Raw genomic sequence first — 14,595 nt, 5'->3', positions numbered from 1 at the left:
AGCAAAGACGTCACTTTGAGACTAAGTTGAGCCTGACCCAAGCCATGGTATTTTCAATCACCTTGTGTGCATGTGAAAGTTGGATAATTAATAAGGAAGACCGTAGAAGAATTGATGCATTTGAATTATGGTGTTTGAGAACAGTGAAAGTACCATGGACTGCCAGAAGAATCAACACACCCGTCACGGACACCCGTCACGGAAGAAGCAATGCCAGAATGCTACTTAGAAGCGAGGATGGAGAGAGTTCATCTCATGTATTTGGACATGTTAACAGGCGGGATCAGTCCCTGGAGGACATTATGTTTGGAAAAGTGGAGGGTCAATGAAAAATAGGAAGACTCCCAACAAGTTTGATTGACACTGTAGCCACAACAATGGGCTCAAACATAACAACAATTATGAAGATGGCACAGAACCAGGCAGTGTATTGTGTAGTGTATAGAGTTGCTATGAGTTGGAGCTGGCTTGATGGACTGTAACAACAACAACATTATATATTTATGACTCATGCCTTTGTTCTTTGTATGTTACACATGATTAAAGTGTTTTTGTTTTCTTTTAAAAAGGATATGCATGCATATACATATTTGTATATGCACAGAAAATATATAGAAAGGGAACATGTTTAACTGTGAACGATAGTTATCCTTGAGGAAGGGGGTTAAGGGGACCCCGGATGGGAGGAAAAGTTATTTCATCATGTATCCTTTTGTACTGTTTGAATCTAACGACCACCAATATCCCCACCACACAAGGAACTTCACAAAGAAAAAGAACATATGTAGTTTTTAAACCATCAAGTGTATGTGAAAATATGAACCGATATACAGAAGGGAGACAGATCTCAGATTCAACGGGCTGTCTGTCAGCACACGTGAACCACCGTATGAAGACAAAATTGCTCATGGAACAATGTAGCTCCAGGTTTTGTGAATCTGATCTAGGCACCATTCTTCCTCTAAATAGGGATCAAATTCAATAATATCATGTGATTGTATAACTGCAAGTCTTTCAAAACTTTCTATTCAGTCAAGCACATTTTACAAAGGCATAAAACGGTCTCAAGTGTAAAATTAGAAGGAGGGATGTGTTAAACAAATACACCTAGTAAAGTTTCAGTCCCCAGAGGCCAAGTGGCCAGCAGTTCTTTAGGTTGATAAAGGTAATGGTGTTGCTGTACCTCCTGCTATTCAGGCTGAATTCTCTCTATGACCCTTTATAGTAATGGTAAGAGCTGAGAATATACAAGTAATAGCTTGTATGTATGACCCATCGTTCTAATGCCTGTACTTCGGCACACTTGGCAATCTCAGAACTACAGTTGCAGAAATGTTATGGGATCTCTCAAAGATAAAAGCTGCAGTTCTTTTTCCACATTCAAAGACTCTGTTCTTCATGGCCAATTTTGAAATATATGAGGCTTAGGCTAGAGATAAAGTTATCTGCTTACTTAAGATGATACAACTTTAGTTTCCATCTACAATCTAAATCTCCAAAAGACTCAAGCAGGAGTTACCTGTCCTCTAAACAGGACTCCTGGTATGGTACTGCAGGATAATGCGCTGGACTACAAGGTCAGTTTGAATCTGAAGATCAGCAATTCAAACCCACTAGCCACTCCTTAGAAACCGATACAGGATGGCTATGAGTCAGAACCAACTTGATGGCACTCAACAACAATAATAGCAATCCTCCAAACGACTCCAAATGAATGTACTGTATTTTGCCCAGTGGAGTATCTACAAACAACAGCACCTATGGCAAGTCTTGAAATGGCATCTCTGTCCACGTCACAGTGGGTTAAGTGCTGGACTTTTCAACAAGGTTGGTGGCTCAAACCCACCAGCTTCTCTGAGGGATGAAGTTGAGGCTGTCTGCTCCCATAAAGAGTCACAGTCCTGGACACCTTACTCTGTCCTGTAGCGTTACTATGATTCATAATCAACTTGACCAACACTATCTTTTAGATCACTTTACATTATTATCAGGAGCATGGTGGCTCTGTACAATAAGCACTGGACTGTGAACCATAAGTTTGGTGGTTCGAGCTCACCAAAAACTTCATGGGATAAAGATGAGACTTTCTGCTCCCGCAATGATATACAGCCTTGGAAACCCTAAAGAAGGCTGTTATGAGTCAGAACTAACTTGACGGTGCTTAACAACAACCACACAATCAGCTCAAAACTACAAGTCAAGCTCATTTAATCTTTGCCTTAAGACATTACTATCACTACCTGGTAACTACAGCTGCCTCTTCCTTGGTTTCACTGATGAAAATTGGTCTGTGATGTACTCAGTCATTATTTTTTTTTTTATTTTTTTTTTTTCTCTTTCTACACTTCGCAGAGCAAGATCACGGTCTATCTTGACCCATGGAGGCTCTCAAATATGAAAGTAAAAGTTAGCTTGCTGAATGAGCTCTCACAGCTGGCAGTGGAAATTGCTATGGTTACGAGAAATTGCTCAGTGGTGCCCACTTGCAAGTGGTATGCAGGGCATGTGCCATACCTGCCATGTCTTAGAAATGCTCTGATTTTATGAAGACTCCTGGTTCTATAAGGATGCTGGCCAGAAACACACACACACATGCACACACATATGTCATTAAATAAAAGACATGTTTTACAGAGAAATAATGGCCCTACTAAAGAGAGCAGGAGCTCTGGTAGCGAAGTGGTTATAAGTAGGGCTGCTAACCTCATAGTGAGCAGTTCAAAACTACCAGCAGTAGTTTTGTGGGAGAAAGATGAGGCTTTCTGCTTCCATAAAGATTTACAGCCTCGGAAACCCTGTACAGGGTCGTTATGTGTCGGAACCAACTCCACGGCACACACCACCACCACCACCACTAAAGAGGGCACACTTACCAGCTGTAACTGTTTTAAAAAATCCGTGAAGACATCACTTCTCAACACGCTTGGGTCCATGGATACTGAAAAACAAGGAGAGCAAACTGAATTAGCAGTGGGCTGGGCTGCGCTTTATCAAATTGCTCCACTCTCCAAGAGTCCTCTGTGCCTTGCCAGAGTGAGTTTGTCTCCTCGAAGGCAGTGGAGCTGGTGACCTCTCATAGACTGGAATTCCACTGAGGTTTCCTTCTCCAGGCAGCCTCGACAACAGCGTGAACCCATCCCACCAACCCAGGGTGACTGTGTTCACAGCAACCTCTTATTCAGGCACGCTACTGCTCCTGGTGTGACGCTGTGCGTCAGACTGGGAAGTCGTTTGAACTGCAAGGTCAGTGGTTCAAGCTCACCAGCTGCTCCTTGGAAACCCTATACAGGGTCGCTATGGGTCGGAATCGACTCAACGGCACTTAACAACAACAACTGCTCCATATCCATCTCCTTTTTCCAAGATGAGAATAAAACTAATATGAAACAGCAAAAATATCTTAAAACGTGCATCTGGACTCCTAGTTTAGTAACACATTTGGTAACTTGAAATTTTTAAATCAACCGAGAAACCTTGCTTGAGATACCTCTTGTAATGCCAGAAGCTCTCAAGAGGAATGTTAATAAGAAGCGGTTATAAGAGAAGTTTAAGGAATTTCATTTAGCAAGATATTCTACCAAAACAAGTATATCCCTTCCCCCTTTACTTCTGGAGCTCCAGACACCTATGTCCAGGCCCTGTGGCCGGAGCAGATGGTCCAGCTGAGAACTCCAAACATGGACACAGCAGCTTCCCCCTTTCTAGTCTCTCCTGGACCTGAACTTTAGCTAAATGTTCTGGTGTAGGATCAGCACTGGACTGTGAACCACAAGGTCGGAAGTTAAAACCCACCAGCTGCTGCAACTTGGAAATCCTGCTAAGGATCAGTATGAGTCAGAACTGACTCAACAGCATTTGTCAACAACATCTACTTACTAATCTGTACAATATTTATTTGTTGTTGTTTTTGTTATTTTACTAATGCTATCAAAGAGCCTTCACCAGCATTCAAAGCTAGCGCTGACAGATGTCATTTCAGGTTGCCACTTTCAAAATGTGTAGTGCACGTGGAGTCCTGGGGCCAGAAGCAGCAGGTAGCCTTTCCCATCATTCCATGCCTGTGGTAAGTTATTTGGGGAGTTATGAGTAGATGTGACCCACTTTGTATCCATACATGGAACTCTCTGGTGCCTCAGTATGTCTTCTTAGTAAGAACTGAGATGGAGTTCCCATCTCCAGCACTGTCAGTAAACGCCTCTGATGTCTCCCAAGAACTTTCATGTAAACAGTTTATCTTATCCCTTTTATTCAATAGGAGTCCTGGTGTGGCACTGTGGGGTGGGTTAATGCGCCAGACTGCAAAGCCATTTGAACTACAAGGCTGGCAGTTCAAGCTCACCAGCTGCTCCTTGGAAGCCCTATACAGGGTTGCTATGGGTTGGAGTCGACTTGACAGCACTTAACAACACGAACAACAATCCAGCTAAGACTTCCTTCTTTTTTTATTTTAATTTTAGTGACACTATACACAGCAGAACATATACCCATTCATCAATTTCTACATGTACAATTCAATAACAGTGTTGAAATTCTTCAGGTGTGTTACCATCCTCGCTATTTCTACCCATATTGTTTTACCACCATTGACTCAGACTCACTACTCCCTAAATTTCTCATCTATGCTTTAGAGTTACTGTGGACAATTTGATTTCATATGGATAATTCTTTAAGTGAGCAACATGCTCAATACAAACATTTTTTTACTAATTTAGCTAAATAGACATTTAATGATGACTTCAGGAGGTAGTTTTGGTTCATGGTTTGCAGATTTGCTCAGAATTGATAGATTTGGGGGTTCTTCCAGTCCCAGTGTGGTGCTGGAGGATAAGCACTGGGTTGTTAATCTCAAGGTCAGTGGTGGTTCAAATGGAGAACCTCACTACCACCAAGGAAGAAAAGTCAAGAGTGGAGCACATCCTTTGGCCCCTGAGCTCCCTGCACTTTGAACCTCACCCCAAGGACAGAAAACTGCAACACCAGGGGAGCAGCAACGGAAGAACCAAGAGCCAGAACAGTGCATTTCCCAATCCACAGAGCATATAATGCTGAGCGCCTTTAGGCAGGATGCTCACTTGTATAGTGGGGTGACTCCAGAAAGCTAATTAGGGAGCTAGGGTTGCTGACCCATAAAACTAGAGCTGTGCCTTAGGGCTGAGGCTTTTAGTGGAATTAAGTACCCTTTGAGCATTTATCAGTAGTGCTAAAAGAGCTTTGTAACATCGCTGGAGCAATGTTAAAAAGGGCAGAGATCAAGTGGCCAGTGGCTGAGAGACCAAGGACCAGAGAGGCCTGCCAGCAAGCACAGCTGGGAAGAGACTGTCCGGACTGAAATAACTGTTCCTTGGGCATTTCTAATCCTGAGTTGTAACCTGTTAACTTCGCTAAGAAACCCCACAATTGTGAGTATGATGTCTGAGTTCTGGGTGGCCTCTGCAGTGAATTCTCAGACCCAGCTGAGTGGAGAGTGCTATGGGAGTCAGGGTTGGTATCAGAATTGGTAATTCTGAGGGTGGAGTGGGTCTAATCTCACAGGACTCAGGCTTGGTCTGATTTTTTACTTTGATTCTCCATCCTCCTTTGGCAGTAAAAGTAGGTCAAATGCTGCCCCTTCACCACATTTTTACAATGGATATGAGGTTGCTTTTGAGAAAGATGAATATGTTCTAAAATTAGATTTTGATGATGTTGCATGAGTCTATAAGTATGCCAAAGTCATTGAATTGCATCTTTTAAACAGGTGAATTTTATCATGAGTAACCTCAATAACCTATGAAAAATGAAGCCAAACATTGGATACATACAATTTTGCAAATATTGTTCCAACTGGTTCCTCCTCTCGTCAGCCATTGATGTGGTCATTGCCAGGTAGTACTTTGGTGGAAAGGGTGGCAGACACTTTCCAAAGACCCGCCTCAGCTGAAAGATCCAGAAAGCACACAATTAGGTGAGTACGACTCCAATCCAAAGCCTTTTCTTAGGTCAAGCCGCACTCCAGCACTTTGTTTAAAAATAATCCTTACTGGTGCTCAAAAGGAGAAGAAGAGGATGATCTCGTTTTCTTGGTCAGGATTTATAGCTGTGTAGGACTCCCCTGCTAGCCAATACTAGATCGCCCCTGTGAAATGTTTCACAAGCCAAAATGGTGTAAAGCAAAGAAGCAGTTATCATTCAATTATGTGGGGAAAACTTCAGTGTTCCCAGGTCCAAAAAATAATCTACCAAATCATACCAAATGAAACCTAAAATCACAGTAACGCATAGTGTTCAATGAGCCAGTTCAAAGCTCTGGCAGTTTGATGCTGAGACGCCGAGTGTAGTTCCTGGGGAAGGAGGTTGGTGATGCCACGCTTGCTGCCTGGAGTGTGCACTGCATCTTTAATAAACGCTAGTTTCACTTTTTGCCATTTTTCATAAAAGCAAAAATATTCTTCAGATTTCTTTGCATGAGCAAAAGCTAATGAAGGTACTTATGTAGGCCTCTGGTGAAAGCTAAGGGGCATGGAGTCCTGATGTGGTGCTGTGGGTTAAAGCACTGGACTGCAAGGTCGGTTTGAACCGCAAGGTTGGCGGTTCAAACTCACCAGCTGTTCCTTGGAAACCCTATACAGGGTCACTATGAGTAGGAACTGACGTGACGAGACTTAACAACAAGGGGCATAAAGTGAACTGTATCTGTTCTTAGAGATACTATTAGATATTTTACAGGCTGGCCACTCCAGTTTGTTTGGTCGGTTTGGTCCATAGTTTTAGTTTTCATTTGTTTAACAAGACTGCCCATACCATACAATAATTCCTAAATTCATTCCACAATAGTGTCATCAATATCAATGATGACAGGTAGGAGTGAAATTTCTCAACTCACCTCCCTTCCCCCTCCCCCAAATCTGACCTGAATAGACACATGTGTACAGTTGTGGTAGTCACTAGCCACCTGTGGCTACTGAGTCATGAAATATGACTGGTCTAAATGGAGATGCAAATTGCCCGTCAGATTTCAATGTCTTAGTACAAAAATTATTTCATTAATAGTTTCTCTATTGGTTACATGTTGAAAGGATAATATTTTGGATTGTTGTTGTTAAGGTTGCTTTGATTCATAGCAACCCTGTATAGGGTTTCTAAGGCTGTAAGTCTTTGAGGGGGCAGAAAGCCTCATCTTTCTCCCATGGAGCAGCTGCTGGGCTCGAACAGTCAATGTTATGGTGCTCAGACCAGTGCTTATCCTTCAGAGCCACTGGACTCCCCAATACTTTAGATATACTTGTTTAAATAAAAACATATTTAAATAAATAAAAATTTTAAAATATATTAAAATTCATCTCACTACATACTGAAGACCGCAGCATTCAGTATGGATTGCATCTCAATGTAAAGAAAATGAAAATTCTCTCAACTGGACCAATAAATAACATCATGATGAATAGAGAAAAGATTGAAGTAGTCAAAGACTTTATTTTAGTAGGATCCGTAATCAACACTTATGGAATCAGCAGTCAAGACATCAAATAATGTGTTGCATTAGGCAAATCTGCTGTATAAGACCTCTTCAAAGTGTTCAAGAATAAAGATGTCAGTTTGAGGACTAAGGTGCATCTGACCCAAATCATGGTATTTTCAATCTCCTCGTATGAATATGAAAGCTGGACAGTGAATAAGGAAGACCAGAGAAGAATTGAACAAACAATTCTGTATTGGAAGAAGTGCAATCAGAATGCTCCTTAGAAGCAGATGGTGAGACTTCATCTCTCATACTTTGGACATGTTATCAGGAGGTATCAGTCTTTGGAGAAGGACATTATGCTTGGCAAAGTAGAGGGTCAACAAAAAAGAGGAAGACCCCCAAAGAGATAGGTTGGCAGAGTGGCAGCAACAATGGGCTCAAGCATAGCAACAGCTGTGAAGTTGGCTCACAGTCAGGACCAGACAGTGTATTACCATTCGGTTGTGCATAGGGTCACTCCGAGTTGAAACCGACTAGATGGCACCTACCCCCACCCCCACCATAACATTTAAAATTACATATGTGGCTCGCATTATATTCTCTTGTGCACTGCTGATCACTACAGAATCCCTGTAAAGCTAACATATGATCCCAACAGAAATATAATCAGCCTCTTCCCTACCACCCACCTACATGTCACCCAATAAAGATCATGGTGATCTTATTTTTATATAAACAAGGTTGGCAGTTCAAATCCACAAGCCACTCCTGGGAAACCCTACACAGGCTCAATATGAGTCGGAACTAACTTAATGACACACAGCAACAACAGTGAACGCACTCCAAAAAATATATTCTTCATTCCATTTCCACAGACTGAAGAAAAGGCATCATTCTCTTAAACCGGACGAAAGAAGACCACTCAGAAACCCAGTCGGGTTTAACAGGGTCCCTCAGAAGTAGGAGGGCTTATAGAAAACTAAACCTATTGAAATGGTTTGCCTGACCCTTGAAGTCATTTAAATTTGCAACCTCTCATCAAAATCTAGTAGTATATTTTATCACCGCAATTCTATTTCCTTTAAACTTGAGGAATTTTCCTGCCTTGCCCAAGACTGTGCAAGGCATTCCTGTTGAAGCAGCATCCGGGGCAGGGCTATTCAAACAACCTGGGGTTTATGCACTGGTCTCTGCTAATGTCATTAAATGGAAGCAGAAATTTGTCTTCTTTGCATGCAATTATTTCTTGATTAACTGATTAAGTGATCTTTAAAAGGCAATTGTATTCCTTGGCATGTGTTCATAAATGTCGCAGATGCTCTCAAATTGGTTCTAATCACAGCAGCCTTGAGCCAGCAGGGCTACCTGGGTTATCCAGCCGCAGGAGAGCATCTGGGGAAGCACCTACCTAAGGCTGGAGCTGGGAAAAATGTCAACAAGGATTAAAGCTACTAATACCTGTCACAGAGCAGAAACCCTTCCAGCAGGTTTTACAACCTGAGCTGACATCCAAGGAATGCTCCCCTCCCTTCTCCAACATTGGTCTAAGGGGGAAGATAAATACACAGTGGTTATGTTTGCCAAAAGTCAATCAGCAACTAAAGTTCTTCAACTCTTCCAAAATAGAACCTACTCTATAGGTATCAGATGGTGCATAGTTTAGCTAGCTGAACAATTCGGACAGAGAGACTTATCCTGTACTAGGGGTCCTGATGTGGCACTGTAGGACAAGTTTGCTGGTTCAAATCCACCAGCCACTCCTCAGAAATCCTATAAAGGATCATTAGGAGTCAGAACCAACTAGACAGAACTTAACAACAACAACAAGGTTTAGCCAAGGAACTTTGGTGACGTAAATGGTTAAACATTAGGCTGCTAACCAAAAGGCTGGTGGTTCAAACTCACCCCAAGGCCTTGTGAGAAAAAGACCTGGTAACTTGCTTTCATAACAATTACAGCCAAGGAAACCCGATGGGCAGTTCAACTCTGTCAAGATGACTCAATGGCATCTAACAATAAAGAGCAAGGTTTAACTGTGAGGTGATATTGAGGAGATGGCATAAAACAACAACAGGATTTAGCACAATCTCTCTTTCAAAAATACTGTTCAAAGAGATCCACTCGTTGGGTCTGTTTTGAAAGACCATATTCAAGAAATACAAATATATACAGTGGTGTGATTGTGTCCGTGGGGTCAGTTCTAACTGATAGCAACCCTGAATAAGGTTTCCAAGGCTGTAAATCTTTATGGGAGCAAAAAGCTTCATCTTTCTCCCAAGGAACAGCTGATGGTTTTGAACTGCTGACCTTAAGGTTAGCAGCCCGACTCGTAACCACTATGCTACCAGAGCTCTCTCTATATATATACTGCCTTCAAGGACTCCACGTGTGTGTGTGTGTGTGTGTGTGTATGTATATATATATATATATAGAGAGAGAGAGAGAGAGAGAGAGAGAGAGAGATAGAGAGAGAGAGAGAGTGTGTGTGTCCTGGTGTGGCTGTGGGTTAATGAGCCAGACTACAAAGCCGTTTGAACTGCAAGGTTGGCAGTTCAACCTGATCAGTTGCTCCTCGGAAACCCTATACAGGTTCGCTAAGGGTCAGAACAGACTCGACAGCACTTAACAACAATATATATGCATAGCAAACCCTATATAGCATTGTTATGAGTTGGAACCCACAAGTAGGTTCTGACTCATACAATCCTATGTAGGGTTTCCAAGTCTCTACATCTTAGTGGGACCAGAAAGTCTCATCTTTCTCCCGGTGGGCTTAAACTGCCAACTTTGTGTTTCACAGTCCAGTGCTTATCCTACAGAGTACACACACACACGTATCTCCCAGATGATCTCCTCATGCTCATTCCAGAATAATGAGAACCTGGGACAAGTGGAAGTAAGACACAAACTGTCCTTTCTACGATCTCTTTTTTCAATCCTGAGGCATTCATCCCATTTCCCCAAGCGCCCTTTAAGCAAGAATCCAGATTCATTAGCTAAAGGGTCACAGCAAAGCAGCTCTGTGAGGTGAGTCATCAACACCATCATCATTAATGACGTCATCTTGCCACCTTGACAGCGAAGTACCTGACACTGAGGAGCATGAGCACACGGTCCCACAGCTAGTGGTCAGCAGAATCTGGACTCAGTCTGTTCACTAGCAGAGTCATCCTCCTCCTCTATTGTGACAGGACAGTCTACGCCAGAGTCTTCACCCACTAGACAGGTGGGTTTTACTCCTAAATAATCAGAAGAAACCAAATGCACACACAAAAAGAGGAACATGACAAGATTCTAAACACAAATCTGGAAAAACACAGACATCAGAGGGAAACGTCATGTACAATCAAGGGGGGGGGGGGCGCTCCTAGATATGGGGCTTTATATGGGCCTTGAGAAAGGGTTGATGTCTGACAAGTGGGTCAGAAGCCAGGGATCTTTCCAGATAGGGGACATGAGCTGGGCAGAGGCAATAAATGGGCCTACTTAATAGGGAGCAGAAGTTAGAGAGGGAAGAGGGGTAAGCAGTTAAGGCCTGGTTGGGCAGCACCACCAGGTAGGAGGGACTGAGTCAGTGGACGTAGCTTGCATAGCCCTCACCTCCCACTGAAAGGCTCTTTGCAAGCTTCCCTGGCTAGCTGCTTTGCCATGATTGATGCTGGCAGAGTGCTCCCAAAGAGGCAAGCCTTCTAGTCATAGAGCCATCTTCACAGAGTCCAATGCCACCACCACTTACTGAACAGACAGAGGCCTTGAAGCACTTACTGGTAAAGATCAAAGACTAGTCTTCAGGAGGGATTTGTTGTTGTTGTTAAGTGCGATCGAGTCGGTTCTGACTAATAGCAGTCCTGTATAGGGTTTCCAAAGAGCAACTGGTGGGTTTGAACTGCCAACTTTGTGACTCACGGTCTAATGCTGAACCTTCAACGCCACACCAGGAGGGATTACACCTCATTCAATAAATCCCCAACTGCAATATCACACCAAACAGAAAAAACATTGACATTGTCAGGGATTTCATTTTACTTGAATCCACAGTCAATACCCATGGAAGCATAAGTTAAGAAACCAATCAATGTATTACATTGAATCAATCTTCTGCAAAAGATGCTTTAAAGTGTTTTAAAACAATGATGTTACTTTGAGGACTAAGGCGCACCTGATCCAAGCCATGGTATTTTCTATCACCTCACATGCATGTGAAAGCTGAATAATGAATAAGGAAAACTGGAGAATTGATACATTTGAATTACGCTGTTAGTGAAGAATGTTGAATATATCATGGACTTTCAGAAGAACAAACAAATCTGTCTTGGAAGAAGTACAGCCAGAATGCTTCTTATGAGCAAGGATGACAAGACTTCTTCTCATGAGTTTTGAATGTGTTATCAGTAGTGACCAGTCCCTGGAAAAGGACAGCATGCTTGGTAAAGTACAGAGTCAGCAGAAAAAAAGGAAGATTCACAACAAGATGGACTGACAGAGTAGTTGCAACAATGGATTCAATCGTAATGATCATGAGGATGGCCCAAGACCAGACAGTATTTTGTTCTGTTGTACACTTGGGTTGCTATAAGTCAAAACAGACTTGATGGAACCTAACAACAACAATAATGTCATTACATAGGACGGGCTCACCTTAAATGCTTCTTCACTGTTGTTGTTAGGTGCTATCAAGATGGTACCGACTCATAGTGGCCCTATGCCACGAAACAAGACACTGCCCTATGTTGCATCAATCTGACAACTGTAAATATGCTTGAGACCATTGGTGCTGCCACCATGCCAATCCACCTCATTGGACGTCTTCCTCCTTTTCTCTGGTACCCCACTTTACCAAGTATGATGTCCTTCTCCAGAGACTGGTACCTCATGATAGTGTGTTAGAAGTATGAGAAATGTAATCTGGCTATCTTGGTTTCTAAGGAGCATTCTGCCTGTACTTCTTCCAATACAGATTTGTTTGTTCTTCTGGTGGTTCCATGATACCTTTAATATGTTCCTCCAACACCATAACTCAAATACATCAATTCTTCTACGGTTTTCTTTAGTCATTGTCCAGCTTTCATATGCATATGAGGTTATTGAAAATACCATGGCTTGGATCAGGCGCACCTTAGTCCTCAAACTGACATCTTTGTTCTTCAACATTTTAAAGAGGTCTTGTGCAGAAGATTTGCCTAACGCAATACATCCTTTGATTTCTTGACTGCTGCTTCTGTAAGTGTTGATGGTTCATCCAAGCAAAATAGTCTTCAACAATTTAAATTTTCCTCCATTTAATTGGTGTTGTTTATTGGTCCAATTGTGAGGATTTTTGTCTTTTTACATTGATGTGCAGCCCATACCAAAGACTATGGCCTTTGATCTACATCAATAAGTATTTTAAGTACTCTTCACTTTCAGCAAGCAAGATTGTATCATCTGTGTATCACAGGTTGTTAATGAGCCTTCCTCCAACCCTGAGGCCACATTTTTCTTCATATAATCCAACTCCTCGGATTATTTGTTCAGCACGCAGATGGAATAATTATAATGAAATAATACAATTCTCACACACACCTTTCCTAATTGTAAACCATTCAGTGTTCCCTTGTTCTGTTTGAACAACTACCTCTTGGTCTATGTACAAATTCCTTATGAGCACTATTAAGTATTTCGGAATACTCATTTTCCTCAGTGTTGTACATAGTTTGTCATGACCCATACAATCAAAGGCTTTGTGTAATAAAGCACAGATAAAAACCTGCTCTCAGCCAAGATCCATCTGACATCAGCAATTATATCCCTTGCTACTCCTGGTGTGGTGGTGTGGGTTAATGCACCAGACTGCAAAGCTGTTTGAACTTTAAGGTTGGTGGTTCAAGCTCACCAGCTGCTCTTTAGAAACCCTACATGGGGTCGCTATGGGTTGGGATCGAATTGACGGCACTTAACAACAACTCTGAATCTGGCTTGAACCTCTGGTAGTTCCCTGTCAATGCACTGTTGCAGCCGTTTTTGAATTATCATTAGCAAAATTTCACTTACATGTGGTATTAATAATATTGTCTGTCAATGATTTCCACATTCCATTGGATCACTTTTCTTTGAAATGGGCACAAATATGAATCTCTTCCAAACAGTTGGCCAAGTAGCTGTCTTCCAACTTTCTTGGCATAGATGAGTAAGTGCCTCCAGTTCTGCTTCAGTTTGTTGAAAGATTTCAATTTGCATTCCATTAATTCCCAGAGCCTTGTTCTTTTCCAATGCCATCAGTGCACCTTGGACTTCTTCCTTCAGTTCCATGACTCTTAATCATATGGAGCTCTTGAAATGGTTGATCACTGATCATTTCTTTTTGGTACAGTGACTGTGTATTCTTTCCATTTTCTTTTGATGCTTGCTGCATCATTCAATATTTTGCCCATTGAATCCTTCAACATTTCAAGCAGAGGCTTGAGCTTTTCTTTAGTTATTTCAGCTTGAGAAATGGTAAGCGTGTTCTTCCCTTTTGGTTTTCTAACTCCACATCTTTGCACATTTCATTGTAATATGTGACTTTGTCATCTTGAGCTGTCCTTTGAAATGTTCTATTCAGCTCTTTTACTTCCTCATTTCTTCCATTTACTTTTACATCTCTTTTCTGGAGAGCAAATTTCAGGGTCTCTTCTGACATCCATTGGGGTATTTTTCTGCTTTTTTGTATTCCTAATGACCTTTTGCATTCTTGCTATATGAGTACCTTGATGCCATCCCACAAGTCCTTCGGTCATTAGTGTCTAATCATCAAATTTGTTCTTGAGATGATCTCTAAATTCAGGTGGGATATATTTAAGGTTATATTTTGGGTCTCATGGATTTGTTTAATTTTCTTCAGCTTCAGCCTGCACTCGCATATGGGCAAATGACCATTGTTACACAGTCTGCTCCTGGCCTTGTTTTGGCTGATGATATGGAGCTTTCCACTGTCTCTTGCCACAGATGTAGTCAATTTGATTTCTGTGTATTTCATCTGGTGAGGTCCATTTGTATCTCTTATGCTGTTTATAAAAGGTATTTGGAATGAAGAAGTCACTGTTGTTGTTGTTGTTGTTGTTAGTGCCATCGAGATGGTACTGACTCATAGCGACCCTATGCACAATAGAATGAAACACTGCCCGATCCTGGGCCAA

The 14,595-nt window shown here is 41.9% G+C and overlaps 1 protein-coding gene across 1 annotated transcript in view; it reads right to left on the bottom strand.

The window, feature by feature from the left end:
* The window catches only part of SNX31 (sorting nexin 31), a gene marked incomplete at its 3' end in the record, with an annotated part of 76,155 nt that overhangs the window by 50,751 nt on the left and 10,809 nt on the right, over positions 1–14,595 (bottom strand). Inside the window, exons 3-4 of the mRNA XM_006877172.1 lie at positions 5,802–5,916; positions 2,874–2,938 (exon numbers count right to left, since the gene is read on the bottom strand). Of these exons, the coding sequence (XP_006877234.1) occupies positions 2,874–2,938; positions 5,802–5,916 (180 nt within the window). The remainder of the gene's footprint in view (positions 1–2,873; positions 2,939–5,801; positions 5,917–14,595) is intronic.

Source organism: Chrysochloris asiatica, unplaced genomic scaffold (genome assembly GCF_000296735.1).
Source record: "Chrysochloris asiatica unplaced genomic scaffold, ChrAsi1.0 scaffold00444, whole genome shotgun sequence".
Lineage (NCBI taxonomy): Eukaryota > Metazoa > Chordata > Mammalia > Afrosoricida > Chrysochloridae > Chrysochloris > Chrysochloris asiatica.
Note: the sequence above shows the minus strand (reverse complement) of the source record. Positions and strands in the feature narration are given on the sequence as shown.